Source organism: Typopeltis vanoorti, chromosome 13 (assembly GCF_054136105.1).
Source record: "Typopeltis vanoorti isolate ZY-2024b chromosome 13, IOZ_Tvanoo_1.0, whole genome shotgun sequence".
In the NCBI taxonomy this organism is placed as follows: Eukaryota; Metazoa; Arthropoda; class Arachnida; order Uropygi; family Thelyphonidae; genus Typopeltis; species Typopeltis vanoorti.
This window is the reverse complement of record NC_143561.1, coordinates 42,439,780-42,467,513: the sequence shown is the minus strand read 5'-3', so window position 1 is coordinate 42,467,513 and position 27,734 is coordinate 42,439,780. Positions and strand designations below refer to the sequence as shown.

General features: G+C 34.3%; 1 protein-coding gene across 1 annotated transcript in view; it reads right to left on the bottom strand.

Moving 5' to 3' along the window:
- Positions 1 to 27,734, bottom strand: part of Naa15-16 (N-alpha-acetyltransferase 15/16) — a 396,961-nt gene that overhangs the window by 263,096 nt on the left and 106,131 nt on the right. The window contains exons 9-10 of the mRNA XM_090403132.1: positions 11,445 to 11,540; positions 2,613 to 2,719 (exon numbers count right to left, since the gene is read on the bottom strand). Coding sequence (XP_090259258.1) covers positions 2,613 to 2,719; positions 11,445 to 11,540 — 203 coding nt within the window. The remainder of the gene's footprint in view (positions 1 to 2,612; positions 2,720 to 11,444; positions 11,541 to 27,734) is intronic.

Sequence of the window (27,734 nt, the reverse complement as noted above, 5' to 3'; positions counted from 1 at the left end):
TATATTAATAACACCACAAAAAAGAATCTAGTTTCTCTACAGCTTGGTGCATTTCTTCAGCAATGTATTGAAAGCTGTGGACTCAAAAAGCTAATAAACATAAAAGCAGGCTTTTAAAAAGCTTACACTGAAAAATGTTAATAGAATGTAAGGTTGAAAAAAGTAATAAACACTATTATTGCCTATATTGCATGCTCATTGGTGATTTAATAGATATTCCATCAAAACCTAACTATGTGAAATTAAGATCTTTTATGAGGATCAGACTTTGATTTTTGTTGCAATAATGTTGCAACAAAATCTACTAGTGTTGGGCACCTTTAGGCTTGTGGATATAACCAAAGAATTTGATGTGTGGGATTTTTTTAGCTGCCAGACTATTTCATGATTTCCCTTTGTTGTGTGAAAGGTTAGTCTTGAGTTGTATGTTCGTTTGGTGGAATGTCTTTTAAATATGCAATTCATAATTTCTCCCAGTTGGCTTGTCTGGCTTACATAACAAATACCACAGGTAACAAATGTAACAAAATTTTTTACATGCATGGTTTCTGCAGGATGGATGAGGCTGCTTTGATAATTTTAGGACTGAGGATATTTTTTCAGGGGTCCAATCAACAGATTGCAGGTTCACATCCCATCATGTTTGAAAATATCTGTAGGTGGGAGGTGAATTTCATTTTAACAGTATGATGAGACCACTGTCACACTTACTGAAGGCTTGAAAGGATCTACCACTGGTATCTAGAGCAGGATTTCTGGATAATGTAAAAAATAATAATAATTAAAAAAAAAAAAATGAACCCTTAGCTCACCCACAATACTATATAGGTCTATCAACCTTTCATTGGTGGGAGTTATTAAACAAAGTTCTGAAAGAAACATCATTCATAATATCACATAACCAACCTCACCCAACACTGAAGACACTCTGAATATATACTATTTTCCACTCCTGTAGTATTTGTTATATGTTATGTAGCACAGGATAGACTCATAAGTCAGAACTAGCTGTTTGTATAACAAAGGAAAAATGTCAAGTAATCTTGCAACTAACAAAAATGAAATGGTATAGACTGAGATCAATATGGTTACATTTGCAAATTTAAAGAAGCTGCAGAAATGATCCAGTATCCAATTCAGTGCAATAATCGAGGTTCATCTTCGGCCAATTACGATCACCCCTCATAAAATATCTATTTGTAATCAACAATGAAACATGCATGCTATTTTTCAGCATTCAGTCTGTTAACATAATAATTTTTAAGCCTTCTTTTATGTTTATTAGCTTTTATGTCACCATCCTTCAGTAAATTCCAGAATAAATATACCAAAGCATGTACAAGAAACTAGGTGAATGAACAAGATTCTGTCTTTTGTTTTATTGATAATAACAGAAATGACAGAGAAAGTTTGGAGATCTCAAGTGATTGATTCTGATATCTCTAAGGCATTTAATTTGACCTATTTAAGAAACCACCAATGCTGTGCCAAGTGTCCACGTGGATAGTATTACCAATCTTCAATTACAGGCCATGGGTTCAAATCCCAGCAAGGCATGGATATCTGTAAAATTCTGGTAGATGAAACTATGGTTGTGAGACCGTTGTTCAGTTTACTGGAATACTGATGAAGTTTGAAAAAATTCAATGTTTAGACTCTAGAGCAAGGTTTCCAGATTATCTAACCCTGACTTTACTCAGAAGCACCATCTGTGTTATAGGTTTCCCACCATTTGTGGGATTGATAAGAAACCAGTTTTCTGTTGAGTTCCATGTTACTTGTGATGGATCTTCAGCCCCATTCCTTGCAACAACTACTGCTGGGGTATCACAGGAATCAATAATAATAATAATAATAATAATAATAATAATATATATATATATTTTTTTTCCTGAGATATCATTCTTATTTTTCTCAACATCAGGAGTGGGGTGCTCAATTCCTATTTCAAATTCCCCTATAATTTAGTATCTTAGATAAGTCTGAAGCATCATTATCAACAATACATAATCGATAAGAATTTTGTGTGTGTGTTTGTGTACATGCATGCATGTTCACTCTATGTGAACTTGAGTACATTTTTATGTAAGAATATCATGTCAATTTTACAATAGTAAGAATATTGTAATAATTTTACAATATCAAAATGATCAGTATTATCACATATAAGAACTTAATTTTCATAAAATCTATCAAATAAGAGAATTTGTACATTCAAGAATAAACGAGATGGATAAAGTAATTGTTACCCATGGACAAAAAGTTTCAGTCATTACTGATAACTCGGCAACCATACTCTTCTACTATCAGGTAATAATAAAGACATAAAATAACCATTATATTTAATTATCTAGTTGAAGAAATCATTTATAATTTAAAAAATATTACATCAAATGCAAAGTTCAAATTTGGCTTTTCATGAAATTTATTATAATTAAAAAATATCATCCACAGTTTTGAATGCATATATTAAAATATAAGTAGTTATGAAATTATCTGTCAATAAAATGACTGAATAAGATACAATACATGTTTAGAATGTTTATTCAAATTTTGTCTTTTCAGATATTTTTAAATAAAGAATATCAAATCATAATGACAACAGACCTTACCTTTTCAGGATCTTGATATAATGGCCTGAGATCTACAAATAAAGGCGGGACTCCTTTATGCAAAGCTTTTTTAATATAGTTACCAACTAATAGACGAAAGTGTTCCCCTAAAATATGATATAGATTATCAAAAAAGGAAAACAAATAAACTATCGAATGAATGCATGCATGCATCTGCAAATACACACAAATTATCAATTTTAAGAGTATTTATTTATTGTAGAAGAAATAGTTATATGGATAAGCGTATTTTTTCTTTCTTTTTTTTTCTCTCTCAATAGATGTCATTAATTAGGATTTTAGTTCCTTGTGTTGTCCATTACAATTTTTTTTTTTAAAACTAGCCCCACTGTTATACTAAACTGTTGCAGTTTCATGTACTGTGACAAACTGTTTGTGCTCCGAAGATGCTAAATATAATAATTTGCTAATGAAATATTAGCAAATAAGTTAAAATAAATAATTATTTTCTTACATCCTGTGTTGTAAATTAATACAGTTAAATAAACTTTCACCTTAAAACATTCTTACCAAATTTTCTCGTGATTTTTGTTTCTCTACTTTTACAGGTAGCTTAGCTTTCTTACATTTCCTTCTGCACACTTTGAGGATAATTAATTATATGCTTACCAGGAACTTGTGACATGATTTCTTCTTTGCCAGGACTTCCCCTTTATGAGTGTGCTGAAAAGTTATGATAATCACCATGAAGAAATTGAGGTAGAACCATGTAACCTACATATTATTCTACATATTCACCATGATATGTTATACACTTGTTACAACACTGCCACATCATTTGCAATCCTCTGAGAAAAAAAGTATTTTCCTTGCTGCACAAAGTAGTCCTCAGCTGCAGATATAATTTCATCATCTGTGGTAAATTTAGCTCCTCTCAAATGTTTCTTTAAATTTGGGAATAGGAAATAGTCTGATGGGACCAGGTCTCACAAATATGGTGGGTGAAGCAGAAAATTGAAAGTCCAAGTTGTGTATTGTCTGTTGGGTTTCATGAGCAGTGCGTTCCTGCAAAAAGCAACACATCTCTGCTCAGTTTCCTGCGGAGTTTTTCCTTCAGTGTACCTCCTTCAATTCCTTCCAAGCTGTTGAATAAACTGTTGCAGTAACAGTATCACCTTTTTTTTGAGGTGCTTGGAAAGGATTACACCATCCATATCCTAAATACAAAGGCAAGAGCCTTCCCTGCTGAGGTTAGGGCTTTGAAACTTCTTTAGCTGTGGAGAACCTTTGTGTCTCCATTCCACTGACTTGTTTGGTTTCTGGGTCATAGTAATGAAGTCAGGTTTCATGAACAGTCACAATATGAGCCAAGAAATTTACACTTGAGTTCTCAAAATTATACAAAAATCCTAAGGCTGAGAGCTTCTGCATGTCCAGATGCTTTTGGTTGGTATTCATCCATCAAGGATCATGGCATGCACTGCATCGATGTTTTCAGATGTGATCGCTGTGGAAGGTCTTCCTGACCTGGAGGGGGCAACTGTTGTCTCAGGATTCCCAGTTTTAAACTTGGCAACCCCATCTGGCAACTGTTGTCTCAGGATTCCCAGTTTTAAACTTGGCAACCCCATCTGGCAACTGTTGGATATGCTGGGACACAGTCCCTAAAGTCTCACACACAGTTTGGTGAATCTCAGTTGGACATTTTTCTTGCAGCATGAAAAAACCTGAAGACAGCCTGCACCTCTGTGTCTTCGAATTTCTTCAAAATCTCTGACATGTCTTCTTATATATCCTAAAAGAAAAAGAACAAATTACACTCGGGTCTCTTTTTATGCATATCTTTTTTTATGCAGTTTTGAAGTTATGTGGTGCATATTTCATGCAAATTTGGCTTTCCCTGTTGTACATAATGAACAGCGTGTTGCAGCACATTCAGGCATTAAAATGAGTAACGAGTAAGCAGTGAGTGTCTGTGAAGTTTAATTCTGAATGTAAGTGCTTGTCTTTTCATTATCATAAGTCTAAATTTTGCTAATTTTTATTTTAAAGATTTAATTTGGCCCGATGGAGGAAAAAAAGCACCAAAGAAAAGCAATTTCTCTGGAAATGAAAACTGCAATTTTAGATTGCTTTGCAAAAGGAGAGGGATCTATGGCGATCGGTAAACATTTTAATTTAGGCAAATCTACTATAAGAGCAATTAAAAAGAATGAAGTTGCAATAAGAAAATCTGTCATTTCTGGAGCAAAACTAAGTGCCAAACTATTATCGTACTCAAGAGATGCTTTATTAGAAAAAACGAAACAAGCACTTGTAATTTGGATTGAAGAATTACCTCAAAGGAGAATTCCTATAAGTGGTTATTTAATTAAACAAAAAGCTCTTCAGTTTTATGAACAGAAGCAATCGGAGCCATCTACTTCTGCTTCCCAGGCTGATAAAGAATTTTCGGCTAGCAAAGGATGACTAACCGGGTTTTTAAAACAGAATGCACTTCATAACGTGAAGATTACAGCAAGGTTGCAGCAACAGATGAAGCAGCAGCCAAAAATTTTCAAGAGAAGTTAGCAAAAATTATTGAAGATGGTGGATATTGTCCCGATCAAGTGTTTAATGCTGACAAAACAGGATTGTTTTGGAAGAAAATGTCTAGTCGAACTTACATTGCAAAGTCTGAGAAAAAAGCAAGTGGATTTAAAGCAAGCAAAGATCGAAAAGAAACATTGTTACTTTGTAGCAATGCATCAGGGGATCAAATGTTGAAACCCCTCTTAGTAAATCGATCTCTAAGACCACGTGCTCTAAAAGGCAAAGATCTAAAAACAGCTGCCGGTATGGATGGCGAATACAAAGGCCTGGGTAACAACTGTTGTATTTATTGAATGGTTCAATAATTGATTTGTATCAGAAGTGGAAACATATATCAAGTAAAAAGCTCTCGATTTTAAAGTTTTATTAATTGTTGACAATGCACCAAGTCATCCGCATTTAGAACATCCAAATGTGCAAGTAGTGTTTTTTTTCCACCTAATACAACAAGCATTATTCAGCCACTAGATCAAGGCATTAATACTTTCAAAAAATATTACATTAAGCACACTTTTCAATTTATATTGGATAAACTAGAAAATGAATCATTAACAGTAACTGATGTCAAAAAAAAATTATATTTTGGACTGTTTAAACTCTCAGGGGACCCTGTAACCCCTAGAGAGCGCGTCCCCTGGGTGGCGGATAGGGGAGCCCACCATGTGTGTGTGTATACATGCGCGTGCGTGCGTGTGTATATATATATATATATATGGTGGGGTGGTCCGAATATACTGAATAAGGACTCGTGGACCAACAGGGCCATAAGGGGCAATCATCTTGATTGTAAGGGAAGCTGCACTCCCATGGACCCCTAGCTGGATCTACTCTCTCCTTCTTCTACTTTGAGGAAGACCCACTTACTTTAATCTTTCCTATAAGGCCTTATCAGCCAACTCTTCTTACTTTATGACCCTTATGCTATTAGAGTACTCGAGGGCCATGGGGTCTTTTCATTTCTGGTCTTACAACTATGTCCTCTCTATAAACCTTACTATGTTTCTTCTGTAATCTACTCTTTTCCCTCCAAATACCCTATTCCTCCTATGGGTTTAAATTCGGAAGAAGGCTAGTTCATAAGCCTTAAGGTAGCAGCCCTACCACTGAACTATTCCATCGTCAGGCTAGTCCCCTGACATGGAGAACATAATACTACTTGTAAGCTGACAGAAAAAGATAATCGGATTGAATCTATGGGAAACGACCCTGGAATGGAAAAGGGAAAACGAAAATGGAAATGACACAATATAATACACATAGCAAACTGGAATGTAAGAGGAATAGCATATAAAGAAATAGAATTAGACCAGTTATTAAATGAAAGAAACTTTAAAATAGCAGTAATCACTGAAACAAAAAAGAAATTAAAAGGAACTATGAAAACTGAAACTTTTAATGTGATATACAGTGGAGTCGACAGAGACCAAAGTGCACAAGCAGGAGTCATGATTTGGATTCATAACTCCCTTTCAAAACAGTTAAAACATTATAAATTATGGAATGAAAGAATAATAGAAGCTAGAATAAAAATAGATTGAGGCTATTTAACAATAATTGGTTTATATGCCCCAGAGGAAGGAAGAGAACAGGATAATATTGATTTTTATAATCAGCTACAAAACATATATAATAAAATAAATAAAAATGATTACATAATTTTAGCAGGAGACTTAAATGCAAGAATTGGAAACACGAAAATTAATAATAATATAGGAATACATGGAGAACACACTCTAAACAGAAATGGTAAAAAATTGATTGACTTTGTAGTTTATAATAACCTAAAAATAATGAATTCCTTCTATAAACATAAAAACATACATAAATATACTTGGGCAGCAAGAGGATGGAAATCAATATTAGATTACTTCATATTAAATGAAAAGACATCAAAATTTTCACTAGATGTTAGAGTTCACAGAGGATATGAAATAAGCAGTGACCACTTCCTTGTTAAAATAAAATTAAGATTACCACCTAAATGGCTACAAGTAACAAGAACAGAAAGAAAAATTGAAACATTTGTTTATAAAACTAGACTGTTGAATGACACAAATGTACAATGGCTATATGAACAAAGAATTAACCAATATCTAGATAAAATAAAACAAAATGAAGAAATAGAAATAGAATGGCTTAATATAAAAATGATACTAAATGCAGCAGCAAATGAAAGCTTAGGAAAGACCAAAAAATTCAATAAAAGAAAAAAACTGAAGATCTGGGATGATACAATCAAAGAAATAATCAAAAAGAAAAAAGAAGCCTATCACAAATGGTTAAGCAGTAAAAGATTAGAAGATGAAATAGAATATAAACGAATAAGAGCCATAGCTAAAAGAGAAGTCAGAAAAAGACATAGAGAATCATGGAATAAATGTTTCTAATTTAGAACATGATTTATATAAAATAAGACCCAATGTATATAAGATTTTGAAACACCTAAATGCAGATACCAAAGAAAACATAAAATTAAACACTGAATTGAAATTAGAGGAATTTCTAAATTATTACACAGAACTGTGGACAGACAAATATTTTAAAAAAGACAACTGGCAAGCAATTAACGAAAATGAAAAGGAAATAACTGAAGAAGAATTAGAAATCAGCCTGAAAGAAACAAGAAACGGAAAATCACCTGGAGAAGATAAGATAGGTTCAGAACTATATAAATACGCAGGAACAAGATTCAAAGAAAGACTGTTATTATTCTTAAATAAAATCTACTCAACTGGTATCCCCCCAATAGAATGGAAAAAAGCAATTGTGATTCCTATCTTTAAGAAAGGTAATAGAGATGACCCTAAAAACTATAGAGGTATCAGTATACTAAATTCCTGTTACAAAGTATATAGCAGAATCTTAAATAACAAACTAATGAAATATTCCGAAAACTTTATTCTAGAGGTACAGAATGGATTTAGAAAAGGACAATCATGTATAGACCCAGCCTTTTGCCTAAAATTAATAATAGAGAAAAGAAGAGAATATAATTTAGAAACACATATTGCATTTATTGACTTTGAAAAAGCATTTGACAAAGTTAAAAGAAACATATTATTTAACATATTAAAAGAAAGACAAATACCAAATAATATCCTAAAAGCTATCACAAGTATATATGAAAATAATCAAATACAAATAAGATTAAATCAAGAGCTATCATATACACGAGAGATAAACGAAGGGGTCCGACAGGGATGTCCCCTCTCAGCAACTCTTTTTAATATCTACTTAAATGAAATAATAATAAAATGGAGTAAAAATTTACATCAAGGAATTAAACTTTCACCTACAGTTAACACTCTCCTCTTTGCAGACGACCAAATAATAATTACAAATTCTGAAGATAACTTACAGAAAGCTATTTTAGATCTAAATGAGATATCCAAAGATTATGGTATGATAATATCAACAGAAAAATCAAAAATTATGGCCTTTAAAGGACAAGATCCAGCAAGAACTAAAATAGTAATAGATAACAAGATCTTAGAACAGGTGAATTCATTTAACTACCTAGGATGTATGATCACATATGAAAATGAAAAAGATATAAACATAAAAATTGCAAAATATTTAAAAATAACAGGTGTAATTAACTCTATATTTAAACCAAACCTAGTTCAAAAACAAACCAGGCTAAAAGTATACAATACTTTAGCCCTACCGGTCTTAATGTATGGAAGTGAAATCTGGACAATAAAACAAAAAGACAAAGATTAACAACAGCAGAAATGAAGTTTATGAGAAAAACTGCAAAGTATACCCTATTTGATCACAAAAGAAACGAAGATATTATGAAAGAATTAAACCAAGAACCAGTAATAGAAAAAATTAAAAAATATAAACACAAATGGATGGAACACGTTCAAAGAATGAAAACAGAAAGCTTACCAAAACAAGCCTTAAAGTACAAGCCATCAGGAAAAAGAAAACCAGGACGTCCTCTTAAACGATTCAACGATGACTTCTAAAGCCGGAACACTCCATGCTAGGCCTAAATCCTTGATACGTATGATGATGATGACTGTTTAAATCATGTTGCATCTGCTATCGCTGAAATAAGACCACAAACTTTAAATGCCTGCTGGAAAGCAGCTTGGCCTGGATGTGTTGCAAACAGTGCAACCATTCAGACATCTACATTATCAGCTGAAATCATTACTTTGGCACATAAAATTGGTGGAGAAGGTTTTGATACATTTAGCCAGAATGATACGGACGAATTGCTTGTGGATAATACCTTAAGTGACAATAATATTATTGGATATCGATTAACTTTAGATATCGTTGAAGATCCAGAAACGATAGTGAGGCAAAAGAAAAACCTGTCCCCCTCACTGCAAATATAATTCGAGAAGGTCTTGAACTATGCAATAAATTGGAAAATCATTTTCTTGTTAATGACACAAATTCTGAACAAGCCTTTAAATTCCAACATGAGCTGAAGAACTGTATGTCTGGATATCGCGAGCTGTATAAAAAATTAGTAAACTAATCATCGCAAAGTTTAATCACTGATTACGTTGTCAGAAGAAAAAAATCAACACAGAACGAGGATGAAGGTAATTCTGTTTGTGAAGAATCATTGCCTTTACCATACAGATCTCATGCGCTGACTATCTCTTCTGGTGATGCAAGAGATTTCGCACCTTTTCGCAAACGTTGCCGAATATTGTCTAATAGCGACGATAATTCTGATGAAAAAAATGTAAAAAAAAATTGTTACTTTTCAATAAAATTAAATGAATAAAGCTTTAAAACAAATTTAGGCATTCTTATTTTTCTGAATTTTTATAATTTTTTTTTATGCAATTTTAGGTTTATTTTAATTCATTGCTTCAGTTTTATGGGGTTTTAGAAAATTATGGAACGTATCCCTAGTTTTTCAACGTAAGTTAGGTCTTTTTTGTGCGATTTTCTGTGGCATGTATCTATCGCATAAAAAGAGACCCGACTGTATTACAATTTGATGAAACAAGGGAGTCAAAGGATTTTAAGATAAGTTCGTTCTTGTGGTTATATCAGTTTTTTTAATATCATTTTTGTTCTAGGTGTTTATTAAACTTTTCACCCCCCCCTTCCATAACTTCACCATGAAGTTTGCATTTATCTATCCTACCAAACAACTTCCCTGCATGTTTATACTGTACAAACACGAAATTGATTGAATCAATCAATTTCACGTTTGTATTTTTCATCAAAATACTTGTATTTAGACCATATGGATTTTTCCCTGACCAACGATTACTATCCTCATTTTTCTTTTTCCCTTTTCATTATGGTTTGTAACATATACTGTTGTGCACTATTAAAAAATGTAATCTTCTTTACTTAAATAAAAGAGCCAATGGGCTTCACTTCTGCGATATAACATTATTTAAATTAAGGGGATATTAAATCCCGCATTATTTCAAAGCCGAATAAGAAACTCAAAGATCGGAATCAAAGAGTTTCATGCCAAATATAGTAAACAATAAAAATTTCGGCGGATTGTAGCGTACGCTAAAGCACATAGTTCAACACTAAGGCAACTTGTTGCAAAGGTGGGTAAAGTTCTGATCACTATTCTTAGTATTACCCATAATGTAAAGCACATCTCCTAGGAGATGTATGACGTTATACATTATGGTGAAGGTCACTACCCAGACCGGACATAATACATCTCCTAGGAGATGTGTTTTACATTATGGGTAATACTAAGATTAATGATCAGAACTTTACCCACCTTTGTGTGTGTGCGCGCGCGCGTGTGTGTGTGTGTGTGTGCGCGTGTAATGTAAATTAAAGAATAAAGAATTTCTACAAACAGTGCCATTCTCAGTTTTCTCTTGTGTGTTAAGCTCAACAGCCTGTCAGTCATATAACATGGCTTTTTTGAAACCAAATTGCCTGACCGTAATGCTTTGATGAGTCACTTAATTATATCTGTACAGGATTATATATTATATACATTAATTATGTGCTTTCTTCTGGCTGGTTTATCTGTTCTGCTCTGTAGAATGAAAAGCAAGAGTTTCTTGGAGGGGAAACCATTCCATCTCCATATGAGACTACTCACCTTTATACAAAAAGCCCTGATAAAGGTTCTTTTCATCTCAAATGGGATCTGAACTCAGGTCTTTCCAACCAAAGGACATTACTAAAACATCTATGGAAGCTACTAGTTGCATCTGAAATAGGATTTATGTCAATAATAGTATATATCTGAGCGTTTTCAAAACACATACATAAATAAATCAACAGTGATAAGGAACTCTTTTTTTTTCTTCTACTTACCTGATGCAAAATTAAGTGGTATTCGCCTTGGTGTTTGTGCCCTAGGAAATTTTTCTTGAATTTCTTTATAAATTTTTAACCTATCTTCAGTATTTTCTGCAAATAAAAACCACCTGTAAATTGCATAATTTTTCACACTCACTAGATTACTAAATTTCTTTGAAGAAATAAATAAATTTTATAAAATTAAAGTGTATATTTAACATTCCAATCAAATTCAAAACTATAAATCAACTTCAAAAAAACTTACCAAAACATTGAAAGAACAGCATATTTAAACTTATTAAAACTGTTCCCAAGAAGCCTCACAGACAAACTATTTCTAAAATATATATTATCAAATTAATGAAATGTAATGACTTCACCCACCTATATATATACAACAGTCAAATATGTCTTCAAGTGACAGAGTGATATACCATTTATATGACTTTCAAAACTTAAAACTTTGATCCTTCAATTCTACAACCTGATAATGAATAATTCCTCAACACTTTCCTCAAATACTTATACTCATAATGATAACAGATGATTACTGGCTTCACCTTACTGAATCTTACAATAACATGGTACAATGTTTTTATTTATGTATTTTTAAATAACAATCCAACCTGCAATAGGCTATAACTGTACATTACATTACTAATCAGTGGGGAAAAAAAAAGTTAAATAATCCAGGCACCTTGCTCTAGAGACCACATTAGAGCCTTTTCAAGCTATTTCAGGTATGTTCAATAGACATTAGCATGAAAATTACCTCCATATGAAGACATCCATTCAGAAAAAGAGACAGTGGATTCAGACTCACTTTCTGCAAAATGAAGATACTATGCAGTCAGCAAATCAGGATGATAAACTAGCTGAAATCTATATGTACTGTACAATATTAATCCCTTTATTAGTTTAATTTAACCCATTCTAATCATCAACAGATTTCCAATATGTATACACAAGTGGTGTACATGATACTAAAAAAATATTATAGTACCAATATTGTTAGATCTTATATTTTTCTTCTTCTGGTCTTTTCCAGAGTCGCCTTGGCATCAAATACCTTAAGTTCTCCATTCAGAATGCAGCTGATATTTTTAATGCTCTTGCCTACTGTCTTTTTTATTGCTAATTTTTATATACCAAATTTGTTACAGAAGTAATTCAATCTAGTCAAAGAATCTTGAAGTCCAGTGCAAGATTTACAGTGGATTTATTTTGAAATATAACATCTCCATTTTGATATCAGATTTGATGCTATTATCCTTCCTAATGTAATGTTCTGATATAGATGAATAAGAGTGGAGATAATGTGTACACTTGTCTTGCACCTTGATGCATCCTTCGGTACCTCCTTAAATTCTAAATGCTAACTTAAGTATAGACTATGTATAGCTAGATATAATGTCCCGTTAATAGATAATTGAAGCACTTTGAAAAACTGTTCTACTGGCCCTCGTGTTTTTTATCACACCTACAAAACATACATGCAGATCCTATGCATATTCCCATGATTTCTGAATTATCTGTCTTAAAGTGAAAATGTGATCCCTTGATCTGATCCCAGCTTTATTCTTCTCCAAGCTTCCCTTCCATAATTTTTCTCAGCTTCGTTCTCTTCGTCCATCTAAGACAAGTTCAGGATACCATGATGAACAGTAGTTTTCCAGTCCAATCTCTCTCCAAAAGCCAAGTTATTTATATTTCTATATGCTTGCATAAATATGAGACCTTGATTCTTATCATAATCTAGAATTTGACCTTCAAGACCATGCCTTCTGAATTATGTAGTACAGCTGCTTTTCCACCATTTCAGTTATTTTATGGCTTTTCTACTTTAATGCTGATATGCATTCTGGAATGTGTTTCCCTTGATTTCTATTTCATTTAACAATCTTTCAAGGTAATTTATCATCTGTGATTCCTTTCACTGTTTCTTCCATTTCTGCCCCCCCCCCCCCCAATAGCTTCTTGATCATCTTCCTGATTTGTGATATTATCTTCTGAAAAGTTTTCCCACAATTTTTGTGTGGCTACTTTTCCACACAATACTAGAGCTCCCCCCTCTCTCTCTCACTTCTCTTCTCTTGGATATCTGCTGACTTACTTGACAGGAAATTTTCATATGCTTCTTTAACTTCTTGAATCCACCTTGAAGTTCATCATCATCATCAATTTCCTGCCATTTACCCTCAAGGGGTGTACAGGATATGATAGTACTACATGAAAAAAATTACATCATTACTAACTTCCTATCTACAAATTTCCTCCAAATCAGTCTATTACTTGTCAAGACTCCAACATTATCAGATCTTATATTTCTATCGTCTAAGGCACTTTGTACCGTATCAATCCACCTATATCTTGGTCTTCCTCTGGGTCATTTTGCTGCTAACCTGGCAGAGAACACTTGTTTTGCTAATCTTTCTTCGCCCATTCTGTTTAAGTGACCATACCACCTGAGATTAGCTCTGCTAATGCATTCCTGGATGTTGACAATGTCAAGCTTTTTCCTAATATCCTCATTTTTAATATGATACTGCCATTGATGCCATCTGTTCACGCCTATAATCTTTCTCAGGACTCTCATATCTGCGGTCTCTAGTCTTTGGTCAAGTGTTTTACTTCTGACCCAGCTCTCAGATCCATAAGTTAAAACTGGTTTGAACACTGTCTTGTATACAGCTAATTTAGTGTTCTGACTAATTTCTCTCTTATTCCATATGAATTTATTCAATTGACTTCCGACAATACCAGCTTTGCTGATTCTGTTGTCTATTTCTATATTTAATTTACCATCTTCTGTAAAAATCGTGCCTAAGTAGCTGAAATGTTCCACAGGTTCTCCATTCACAATACAGTTGACTTTTTCAATGATTCTGCCTATTTTCATTGTCTTTGTCTTTTTATTGCTGACTTTCATACCATATCTATTACAACAGCTACTCAATTTAGTCAGAGAATCCTGCAGACTTGTAGCAGATTTATTTAGAAGTATAACATCATCTGCATAAAGCAAAGAGCTGACATTAACATCTCCAATTTTGATATCATGTTTAATACCACTTTCCTTCATAATGTGATCCATATAGATAATGAATAACGGAAGGGATAATGTACATTCTTGTCTCACACCAGATTTAACATTAAACCATCTTCCTGTACTTCCTTCAATTCTAACTGCTGACTTACAATTCAAATCAAGACTAAGTATTGCCTGATATAATGCCCCATTGACACCATATAACTGTAGCGTATTGAATAGCTTCTCTCTTGGCACCTTGTCATATGCCTTTTCCAAATCGACAAAACTTAAATACAGATCTCTGTTATATTCCCATGCTTTCTCGACTATTTGTCGTAAAGTGAAGATCTGATCCTGAGAGCCTCTATTTGGCCTGAATCCAGCTTGTTCTTCACCAAGCTTTTCTTCCACAATTCTATTCAACCAATTCTCAAGTATACTTGCATAGATCTTGCCAGGAACACTCAGTAAGGAAATACCTCTGTAATTCTCACATTCAGTTTTATTTCCCTTTTTATATATGGGTACTATGAGAGCTCTACTACAATCATCGGGAATTCGTCCCTCTGTCCAGGCTTTCTGAACTATGCAGTGCAGCCACTGTAAGACTTATACCACCATACTTCAGCATTTCTGGTCAAACATCATCTACTCCTGCTGCCTTTCCACATTTTAAGCCTTTGATGGCTTTTTCTACTTCGAGTATGGATATGGATTCCTGACTGCATGCCTGGTCAGTGTTTTTTACCACTGCGCTGTCATCACTGCTTGTTTCATTTAGCAGTTTTTCAAAGTAATTACTCCATACTTCAAGGATATCTTTTTCTTCCGTTTTCATGTCACCTTTATCATTTCTAACGCCTTTTACAGCACTCTTTCCTCCATTCCTAAGCTTCTTCAACAACCTCCAGAATATTTTGCCACCTTCTTGATATTTATTTTCTATATTCTTGCCAAAGTCCTCCCATGACTTTTGTTTAGCTAGTTTTACACACTGTTTAGCTTTCTTACATTTGTCTCTGTATTCTGTAAGAGTAAAAGCTGACTTATTTGAGAGGAATTTTTGATATGCTTTCTTCTTTTCCTTCACTGCCTCTTTAACTTCCCGTGTCCACCAGGGAATTCTAATTTTTTTATCCTTGCACACAACCTCACCACATGCCTCTCTGGCAGAATCAATCAATGTTTTCTTCAGAGTTTGCCACCGAATCTCCAAGGTTTGATTCCTGTTCTCAAACTCTTTCATTTTTTCTTCAATAATCTTTGTGTATTTTAGTCTACAGTTCACATCTGAGAGCTGCTCAACTTTTATTCACTTTAAAACTTTCTTACATCTCATTCTTTTCAATATGAAATTCAATTTTATCCAGCTCAAGGCTAAATAATGATCACTTCCAATTTCAAATCCTCTGTACACTCTGGTGTGCTGCACCAGGGAGAAAACATCACTATCAACAATAACATAGTCAATGAGACTTTTCTTATTCCTTGCCTCTTCTCTCCATGTGAATTTGTGCACATTTTTATGTTGGAACATGGTGTTAGTAATAACCAGTCCATGTCCTGAGCAGAAATCCAACAGATATTTGCCATTATTATTAGCTTTGCTCTTTTCTCCAAATTTTCCCAAAATATTTTTGTATGTCTCACAATCATTTCCTACTCTGCTATTTAGATCCCCAACAAGGACCAACTTTTCCTTTTTCATTGTGTCAGTTGCTTTCTCTAAAGCCTCAAAAAATTCCTCCACTTCTACCTTAATAGAATCTTCTGTGGGTCCATAGGCACAAATAAGTCTTATTGCCCTCTTCCCCATTCTCATATTTGCCCACATTACTCTACTTGAGACTGACTGCCATTCAAGAAGATTAGCCTCGTATTTTGTGTTGAATACTTTGGCTACTCCTTCTTTTACTTGATTGTCATTGCCTGAATATAACATTTTGTATTTATTGCTCAGAAAGATGTCGCCAGTTTTTGTCTTTTTTGTTTCAGTCACCCCTATTATGTCGATCTGGTACTTATCTAATTCCTCAGCTAGCTCCATTTCTTTGCCATTCAGGCTTCTTATGTTGATAGTACTGATCTTTAACTCTGGTGATGTTGAGTTGGGGTTTGTTTTCAGATTTGTTCCAGTAGCTGATTTTTCGCTGTTCGCCCTGGTTTCCTGGCGAAAACAACGGGGGCCTTGTTTAACCGGGCGGTGCCCCAGCCGGCATGAAATTTTGTCATGTCGTACCATCATTTTTCATTTTGGTTTAACCAAGAATACAATTTGGTCGGCTAAATCACAAATTGCTAGCCCATCCTCGTTCGTTCAGTATCCAAGTAGATACCCAACAGGGTGCACAACGAGAAGGTGAGGATTGGACATTAGGTCAGAAGCCCTGGTCGTTCTCTGCATTCCTTTAAAGGCTATGTGGAGGTCTCCTCTCAGTTATACAGCTTTGACCCTTCTTGAAGTTCAGATTTTTCAATTTGATATTCACTTTTATCCTTTCAAAACTGAATTGTTATCATTTCCTATTTCAAGTCTCCTGTGCTCTCTTGCATTCTGATTCAGCATGAAGATATCACTATTAACAATAAACAATCAATAAGACTTTTCTTATTTCTTGTATCTTCTCTACATCTGGGTCAATAATGGGTGAGGTGCAATATATAGCCTCTCCCACTTAGGTCAATCCTGCCACTTTCTGATGGCATGGCTTTTTTCCACAAACAAGGCTGTGACAAAGCTTTGGCATTTCCTTCAAATTTCCCTAGCTGAAGGATATGCCAACCAGACCTCTAGATAGTAGATGACTTTATTCCACTACTTATTGGAGGCACAATGTGGCTATTGCCATGTTTCATCTCTATAGTATCTCTCTGGTTTCTGTCCCTGTCTTTTTTCTTAGATGCAGTGTAGGTGCTGAAGATGCTTTTCACACCATGATTATTGAATCAGAAAGGAAAGTCACGACATTCTTCATTCAAGGGTACAGCAGAAAAGTGGTATGCAAAGGCTGGATGGCAGATTAGTAAATCTGTCAGAATTAGGAAAAATAAAGGCAGCAAATGAAGACAACAAAATGAGGTAGTGAAATCTTCAGCCAAAGTTTCCTCATTACATCATGAATGATACCTTCTATTAAGAAGGAAGAATATCAGATTATATTCTATATTCTGAATACCAAGTTATCAGACACAGAACAAGAACTAACACTTGATGAGCAGCTTTGGCTAAAGATTTCACTACCTCATTTTGTTGTCTTCATTTGCTGCCTTTACCTTTCCTAATTCTGACAGATTTACTAACCTTTTTATTTATTTCTAAAAGTTAATCACATACAGTCTAATTTATCCAAACAATGAGATAATCTTCCCCAGAGATTTCTGCATCCCTAATTCAAACTGGCTCCCCCTTCTTTAACTTACAGAGCAAGCTGGATGAGAAGCTGAACTGTGTGCTATCAGTAATGATCTAACGCAAATCATTCACCTACCTACCAGAATACCAAATAATGCTCATCATTTTCTCTCAATATCCTTAATCTGTTCTTTAACTAGTTCTGACTGCAAATACACAGCTGATGTTAGTTCCCCTTTAGGCAACTCTGACATTAACCTTGCCCATGATCCTTTTTCTACAAATTGTCCTTCTTCTAATCATTTTCAGCCTTGTTCTCCCGATACAAGCACTTGACCCAATTTAATAGCTGAAATTATTCTTGCTCAGATGAGTGACTTTGTTCGCCACTCCACTCAAGACCCTTAACCCTTGATTTTCCAACAAATGTGACAAAGTAATCCAAACTAAAAAATGCAGTACACATTCACTAGCTTAAGTTACACTAAGGTCCACAAGTGTAAAAAAAAAATCAACAAATCTAAAGTAGACTGAAAGTGCCAACTTAAGATTTGTTGATGATTTTTAGAGTAGCTGTTTTTAGTTTAAGCACGAAGCTGCCTCCAGCTCAAATAGTAGTCAAACATTCATGTTCATTGTCAAGGCTGATGAGAAAGAAAAACTTCAATCCTGCTATGTTTTCACCTTGTGTTTGCTGATGGAACAATGATTGTTCTCCTAAAGCTAAGACAGACTTCTTGGCATCAGTCTTCATCTCCAACTCTTGTTAAAATAACAAAGGCAAAGGTCCTCCTATTCTACAAACCAACCACAGTAACCCCCCCCACACACACCTCTGATGTTTTCCAGAAGGACATCAGAAAAATACTGAATCCCCCTGGCTAAGATAATCTCCTAGAGCTTGTGCACCAGAACTTAAACCCCCTACTGTACTGCCTTTTATCCAGCCTGTTCCCAAAAAGGAAAATAAAAGTCAACCATCAAATATCATCCCACTGTCCTCACCTGAATTACCCCTGAAAGTGATGGGGAAGATAATCAACAACCATCAACTTCATCAGTACCTAGAATTATGATCACCAATATGGATTTCACCATTCTCCTTCTACAGCAGACCTGATGCTAACCTTACCCATCTTTGGATACATGACATGGAAAAACTCAGTGGTTTCTTTTGATATTTCCAAGGCATCTGATTGAGTTTGGCAATGCAGCCGTCTTACAAAGCTGTTAGTCTCTCTGGTTGTTCACTGCATATAACAGTGGATCATTATCTCTTGTCTGATATTTCTATAAATGCCAGGGTACCCCAAGACTCTGTGCTTTCACCTAGCACATTAATAATCTTTTCTGACTAATGTCTAATGCTATTCATATATTTCACTCTTCTTCTTCATTTACAAAATCCTATAGTGTTCAGATGACTCAAGCATCATGATCTTCCTTGCCATTCTCAAGTGGGATGAAGATAATTTAGTGTATTTTAATGTTACCAAAACATAATCCTGTCTTATTACCCAGAAGAAAGACCATACCTCACTTTCGATAACATTGGTGGTTGACTTTCTCATCTAGCCTATCCTGTAATAAATACATCACATCCATAGCTTAAACAAAAAAAAAAACTCGACAAAAAAAAAAAAAAGAAAAAGAAAAAGAAAAAAAAAAGCTTGGTATTCTTTATCATTCTAAACTACTTCTGCTCAACTCCTAAAACTTTATAAATCCCAAATCTACTCAACCTTAGAATACTAATTTCACATTTGGAGCAGTGCACCAAAAATCTCTCTCAGAATTCTTGATTGTATCTAGAAAGACTTATTTACTTAGTAGATAACTTCACTCTCTGAGTTACTTTCTTATAGATGCTAGTCCCCAATAAATATAACCCCCCCAACTCTTCAAGAAACACATTCTCTAATTACTTTCTCAAAACAAGGCACTGTTGTGTTATAGATCTTGAGATTTCCCACATGTATTTGGAGGGGAGGCATTGATTTATCAAGAAAGAAAGCATATTTTTGCATCTTTGTTTGATCATGGCATTAGTGATGACCAGTCAATATCCTAAAGGGAAATACAGCAGGTATTTACCATTATTATTAACTTTATTCTTGTCTCTAAATTTTCCTAAAACAATTTAACATGCTTGATATCATTTCTGCTTCTGCTGTTTAAATCAATAATAAGGAACAATTCTTTTCTTTTTCTTCGTCAGTTGTCCCCCTCTCATGATTTGAAAAATTCTTCCACTTCTTTTTTAGTAAAACCTTCTGTGAGACCACAGGCACAAATAAGTTTCATTGTTCAATTCCATATTATGAAATGCACTCTATTTGAAGCTGCCTATCAAATCAGTACACCTCAAATATAATATTTTAAATTTAACAATTATCAGAACCTTGCCTGTTTTAGTCTTGCCTTAGTAACACTTATTATGCCAACATGGCACTTCTCTAGTTCCCCAGTTTGACTTCACTTCTTTTATAGTGGTGATATTTCTTATGCTGATGGTGCTATGCCTGTCATCAATTGTGCTGAAGTTAGTAAATTTGTTCTAGTAGGTGGCCTTTCACTGTTCACCCTGGTTCACTGATAAAAAGTTGGGCCTTGTTAAACCAAACAACACTAAGACAGCAAGGTATCAGGGGAAAAGATATTCAAGCACTATAATTATACCATGGACAGCTTTGGAAAACCATTGTTATTTTACCTTTTTTTGAAGCATCTGCCCATGGAAGATGATCTGTTAAATTCAGATTGAAATATATGATTTAATAAATTGTTATTAAACTTCTTGTGTCTATGTGTTTCAGTGTTTGTTTTAGACTAAAATTAACACATGTGAACCACAGTAGTAGGTTTTTTTATTACGTAAATATTTCGTCCTAGGTATCTTAGGACATCATCAGTACAGTAGAACAATACTAGGAATGACACAAAGGATAGGGTGTGTACGTACAATGGAATCCAAATTGTTGCAGTGGCGCGTTGCAGCCTGAACTCGAATTAAATTAAAATTAAATTACAGTTAAGTTATTTTTACACAATTTTGTATGGCAATTTCCCATACTTTAGGGATGGCAAGAACATCGTTGCGGTTTAGATTTGGTCTGTAAAGTGGGGCTTCAGCACTTTCTTTATATAAGCGTTCATATTTATATGAAGATCTATGTAGGAGTTTTGTCTTTTCCCCAGTGGATCTTGTGGTTTGGGTTTTCAACTCCGTGTTGAGCGAGGCATGATTTATGCGGTTTGATGAGGCAGATATGGTCTTGATGTTCCGAAATGCGTTTAAAAACTGATCTGCCTGTCTGTCCATAATAAGAGAGTTTACAGGAGCATGGAACCTCGTATACACCAGGTAGCAGCATAGATGAAACTTTGTTTTTGGGCGAAGGTAACAGGTTGTGGATCTAGTTGATGAGTTTGTAGGTGGCAGTAAGATTGTATTTCTTCATAATTTTTGAGAGCCGTTAGGAGATGCCTTTGATATAAAGTATGGGAATCCTATGGACTTGTTCTTGTCTAGATTGATGTGTAGAGAAGTTACTGATGATTTTTTGAGATTGTATCCATTTAGAGTGGCTGTATTTTTGATCATTTCCAATTCTTGTTTTAGAGAATCCTCAGAAGATCAAAATCAAGTTAATCAAGTGTTTGTTTTGTTGACAGAAGTTTAATGCTATTTCCTTCATAATGTGATCTATATAGATGAAGAAAAAGAGTTGTATACTGTGTACACATTTTACACTGATATTGCATTAAACCATCTTCCTATATATCTTTTTCAGTTCTAACTGCTAACATACAACTTAATTTTAATCCACACATCGCTCTATATAATGTCCTATTTAAATCATATAATTGTAGTGCTTTCAAAAGCTTTATCTAGGAACCTTATGACTTTATCCGATTCACAAAACTTAAGTAACAATCTCACACATGTTATAGCGAACCCCAAATCCCTAGGGGCTAAAGGCATGGTTTGTTAGATTCCTATAGTGAATTTAGGGAAAAAATACTGACCCCCCCACTCCATTCCCATTAAACAAAAAACCTATCAGCAACAGAACAAATAAAATTATAGAATATACAAAATAAAATAAATTGTAGGAAAGAGAACAAGTGAAATGACAGGAAATCGTACACTAAAGACAGAACACAAAGAACTGGCAAGAACAATACATAAGGCACACAAAATGACAAAAGGAAAAAAGAATAAATACACATAATAATAGTAGACATAGGAAAGAACCAGAAGAGTAGAAAATTATAAAAATGAAAATTCAGAAATAACATTTAAATTTTGAATTTTAACGTTAGCTTAATGTTATTTACCTGAAATATTCACAATAAACTAAATATGAGCAATCTGTACAATTAAAATCAAAAATATTCTAAAAGCTTCACCAGTCAGACAACTTTATAATTGGTTACCTCCAATAACAAAGAGGAAGGGGACACAAGAAATCAATGTCTGCTGTGAATGTCAGCTTTCTAACTGGACAGAGACGTAATGATGTGTAGTTGGCATAAATTGGTAAACTGTTCTCTTAACAAGTAAAGAACTATTCCATTTTATGTTTGAAAGATTCTTTATCCACATGGTACAATCTTCTAAATTTCTGACTTGGAATTTTTAAGTGTTTGACCTAAATTTTGATTTCAATCATACAGTATGCACATCCACCTTATTCCACAAAAGGGAGATAGAAATCAACTATCGAACTGCTGACCAAGTGCCATCACCTCAATTCTCACCAGAATAATGGAAAAATTCATCAATAGCAAACATCACTATGTAGATGCTTGCAAATTAATCAGCACCACAATTATGGATTCCATCAATTGAGATCCACCGAAGATCTTTTAGTTTACATTATTCACTACTAGACACATGCCATGGAAAGGTTCAAAGAAACTTGTGCTGTCATCAGGAGCTTGCTAAACAAGTTACCTCATTCTTTGGTCTACTTGTTCACCTTCTGTAATTATATAGCCAGCTTTCTCTCTGATTGTTCACTGCATGTCATGGTGGACTCCCCCCCCCCCCTCTCTTCAAGCTTCACCACCAATGCAGGAATAGCTCAGGGCTCTATTCCTATCACCTATTCTCTTTCTCCTATACATAAATGACCTACTCACAATCATTACTAATCCCATCCAGAGCTTTACAGATGATAAATACTCTTCTGTGGAGTTTATATTCCCATGTGAAATAAATACTGACAAAAAAACCATGTAAAAAGATAATTTAATAAATCAATTATTAATGAAAACCAGGGGGTGTATGGGATGTCGAGGAGAAATAGTAACTCTCCACTTGGACAGTTGCACGTAATTGAGTTTCAGATGGATTGGTTCTCACTGGACACCCAACTCTCACTTATGGCTCCAAGAAGCTACTGTAAACTGGTAGCAGCCACACCCCGGTAAACTGTGTCGACCCACAGGCTAAACTAAGTGAGGGCAGCCAGATATGGCGATCTCAAGCAGCGACTGTATTCGGTGAATCGGCTGCAAACAGTGTCTATACTCCATGTTAGGAGTGGCTAAATTCAGGTCAAAGAGTGGTGTTTGACACTTGACGAAACCTAACCATTGAAACCGAATGAACTCTAACCAACCTAAAGATATATGCCAGCTCGACCGTCACCTGGTCAAACAAGGGTCGTGCCCCCTATTAGGGAACCAAGATAGTGAAGGCAAAAAATGTATTGGAACAAAACATCACCTAGTAGATAGGAAAAACATAACAAGCATAGGAAAATGGAATGTAAGAACTCTTCACCAGAAAGGAGCACTGGAAATGCTACTGCATGAATTAGACAACTATCGATGGGAAGTGATTGGACTCTGCAAAACCAGATGGACTGGAAAAGGAGAATTTCATCATGGAGAGTACAAAATCTTAACTTTAGGCAGAAAGGACAACAAACACCAAGGAGTAGCACTTATACTAAAATCAAAGGCTCAAAACTCTCTATTGTCTTACAATCTTATCTCACCTAGTATAATTAAAGCAAGATTTAAAACATGAATTGGATCACTGACTATTATTCAAGTATACTCACCAACTTCAACATCATCAGAGGAAGACATTGAGGAGTTCTATACAGATTTACAAAAAGCAGTACAACAGACATCAAGTCAAGATCTTCTAATTGTAATGGAGGACCTAAATGCAAAAGTAGGCAAAGACTGGGAAACCTGGCCAAGAGTAATCGGACAGTTTGGGTATGGAGAAAGTAATGAATGTGGCGAAAGACTGCTAAACTTCTGCTCAAATAATAGACTAACAATAACCAACATTCTCTTTAAACAACCAAAACCCCAAAGAAAATGGACATGGATATCACCAGAAAGACAAACCAAGAATATGATAGACTATATTATTGTAAACAAAAGATGGAAATCAAGTATTCTAAGTTGCAGATCCTTCGCTGCAGACTGTGGATCAGACCATAAGCTAGTGTTAGCAAACCTACGAATAAAGTTAAAATCTGAAAGCACTTTTAGAGTCAAAAGGAGAATGAATGTAAAAAAACTACAAGACAACAATATTCTAAGAAAATATCAACCAGAACTAGAAAATAAAACAAGAACTGCAAATTAAAGGAAATAATATTAAAATCGGCAGAAAATACAATAGGTTACACAGAAACAGAAAGTAAAAAGGATTGGATCTCGAATGAACTAAAAAGGTTAAGCGATCAAAGGAAAAGCATGAAATTAAAACAGAACTATAACAGAAATTCCCAGCTTCAAACTTCAACCGTGTTGAAGTTTGAAGCTAGGAAAATTTCTCCAAACTACTTCTTCCTAGATCTTCTGTAGAGCCACAGATACACACACGTCTCAGTGAGCAATTTTCAATTTTGAAATATGCCAACATCACTCTACTTGAAGCTACCTGTCATTCACAAAAGTTTATCTGTATTTTTTGTTGAATATTGAAGCAACTTCTTCCTTTCTCTGATCAGAACTTTTTGAACTTAATACTTCATAGTTATTATTTAGCAGTAACTCATGTGTTTCTGATGTCTTTGTTTTGGTAACACTACTTATATCAATCTGGCACCTTCTTAATTTTTTTTTTGTTAGTACCACTTCTTTTCTAATGATTCTTTAATTCTGCTATGATTGAATTTGTCACAGTAACTGAATTTTCACTGTTCACTTTGATTCCCTGACAAAAACATCAGTTTTTAACTGAGAAATAATGCTCCAGGCTAGCATGACATTTAAACATCTTATAATTTGATTCCAGCCAATTCTTCTTTGTTCACTATCTATATAGATACTTAATAAAGGGTGTATGATGAGTCACAAGACTCATCGTACACTCTTGATGGTTCCTCATGCTCCTTACAGGCTATGTGGCAGGTGCCTTCCAGTTATCCAGCATTGATCCATAAGTGACTCCTGTATTATTTTAAGTATTAAAAATTTCAAGAGGAAATTTTCTCTATAACAGCAAAGTTAATATACATTGTACACTTTATTTGTGAACATAGTACATATGAACCAATATGAAGATGTAAGGTGTCACAACTTCATATTGGTTCAGGATATAAGAGTATACAGAGGATTTGAAACTGGAAGCGATTATCACTTAAGATTTGAGTATGATACAAATGAATATCACACCGAAAATAAAGATATGTAAGAAAGTTTTAAAAAACAATTAAAGTTCAGTAGCTTTTATAGGCTTGGACTGCACAAATGTTATACAAGAAAAAAAATGAGAGTTTCAAAACAAGAACCAAACCTTGAAGTCTCAGTGTCAAATTCTGAATTCTGAAGAAAATATTGATTGATTAATCTAGGGGGGGGGGGGGAAGAAGTATGTTGTGAGGACAGAAAAATATAAAAATACCACGATGGACACAAGAAGTTAAAGAAGCAATTCCTGAAAAAAAAAAAAAAAAAAACTGAACCCTTCCTAGCAAATAAGTCTGCACATGCACTAAAAAAAAAATACAAAGAAAAATGTAAAAGAGCTAGGCTATGTTTATAAGTAGTTGAACAAATCATGGGAAGACTGGTACAAACATAAAAAACTAAATATCAGGAAGGATGCAAAATATTATGGAGGCTACTGAAAAAGCATAGAAAAGGAGGAGAGAGTACTGTAAAAGGAGTCAAAGAATAAAGGCGACATTAAACCTGAAGAATATTATAGATGTCTGAAGTAATTACTTTGGAGGATGTTAAACAAAACAAGCAGTGAGAAAACAGTAGTAAAAAATATAAATATCAGGAAGGATGCAAAATATTATGGAGGCTACTGAAAAAGCTTAGAAAAGGAGGAGTACTGTAAAAGGAGTCAAAGAATAAAGGCGACATGAAACCTGAAGAATATTATAGATGTCTGAAGTAATTACTTTGGAGGATGTTAAACAAAACAAGCAGTGAGAAAACAGTAATAAAAAGTATTCAAGAAGGTTTGCTTGCAAAAAGTAGCTAGTACTTACTTGAGGTAGAAAAAGTTATCAAAAGCCTTAAATGTGGAAAGGCAGCTGGAAGATATTTAACCAGAAATGCTCATATATGGAGATGTAAGTTTTAACCTGCATAATTTTGAGGGCTTAATCAGAAGGTCAAATTATAGATGATTGCAATAGAGCTCTCACAGTTCCCATCTATAAAAAAGGGGAATAAAGCTAAATGTGAGAATTAGAGAGGAATTTCTCATAAGTATTCCAGGTTAAGATTTATGCAAGCATACTTGAGAAAAACAAGCTGTGTTCAAGTTATATAAGGTTGTCAAGTTCATATGTTCACTTTATGGCAAACAGTTGAGATATCATGGGAATACAACAAGGATCTGTATTTGAGTTTTGTAGACCTGGAAAAAGCATACAACAAAGTGACCACAGAAAAGCTTTTCAAAACACTGCAATTATATGGAGTAAATGGAATATTATAGAGCAATAAATAGTCTATATTTAAGCTGTAAGTCATCATCATCATCATCATCATCAAATTCCTGCCATGTACCCTCAAGGGGTGTACAGGATATGACAGTACTACATGAAAAAATTACATCATTACTAACTTCCTATCTACAATTTTCCTCCAAATCAGTCTGTTACTTGTCAAGACTCCAACATTATCAGATCTTATATTTCTATCATCTAAGGCACTTTGTACCGTATCAATCCACCTATATCTTGGTCTTCCTCTGGGTCGTTTTCCTGCCAACCTGGCAGAGAACACTTGTTTTGCTAATCTTTCCTCTCCCATTCTATTTAAGTGACCATACCATCTGAGATTAGCTCTGCTAATGCATTCCTGGATGCTGACAATGTCAAGTTCTTTCCTAATATCCTCATTTTTAATATGATATTGCCATTGATGCCATCTGTTCACGCCTCTAATCTTTCTCAGGACTCTCATATCTGCGGTCTCTAGTCTTTGGTCAAGTGTTTTACTTCTGACCCAGCTCTCAGATCCATAAGTTAAAATTGGTTTGAACACAGTCTTGTATACAGCTAATTTAGTGTTCCGACTAATTTTTCTCTTATTCCATATGAATTTATTCAATTGACTTCCCACGATACCAGCTTTGCTGATTCTGTTGTCTATTTCTATATTTAGTTTACCATCTTCAGTAAAAATTGTGCCTAAGTAGCTGAAATGTTTTACTTGTTCCACAGGTTCTCCATTCACAACACAGTTGACATTTTCAATGATTCTGCCTATTTTCATTGTCTTTGTCTTTTTATTGCTGACTTTCATACCATATCTATTACAACAGCTATTCAATTTAGTCAGAGAATCTTGCAGACTTGTAGCGGATTTATTTAGAAGTATAACATCATCTGCATAAAGCAAAGAGCTGACATTAACATCTCCAATTTTGATATCAGGTTTAATACCACATTCCTTCATAATGTGATCCATATAGATAATG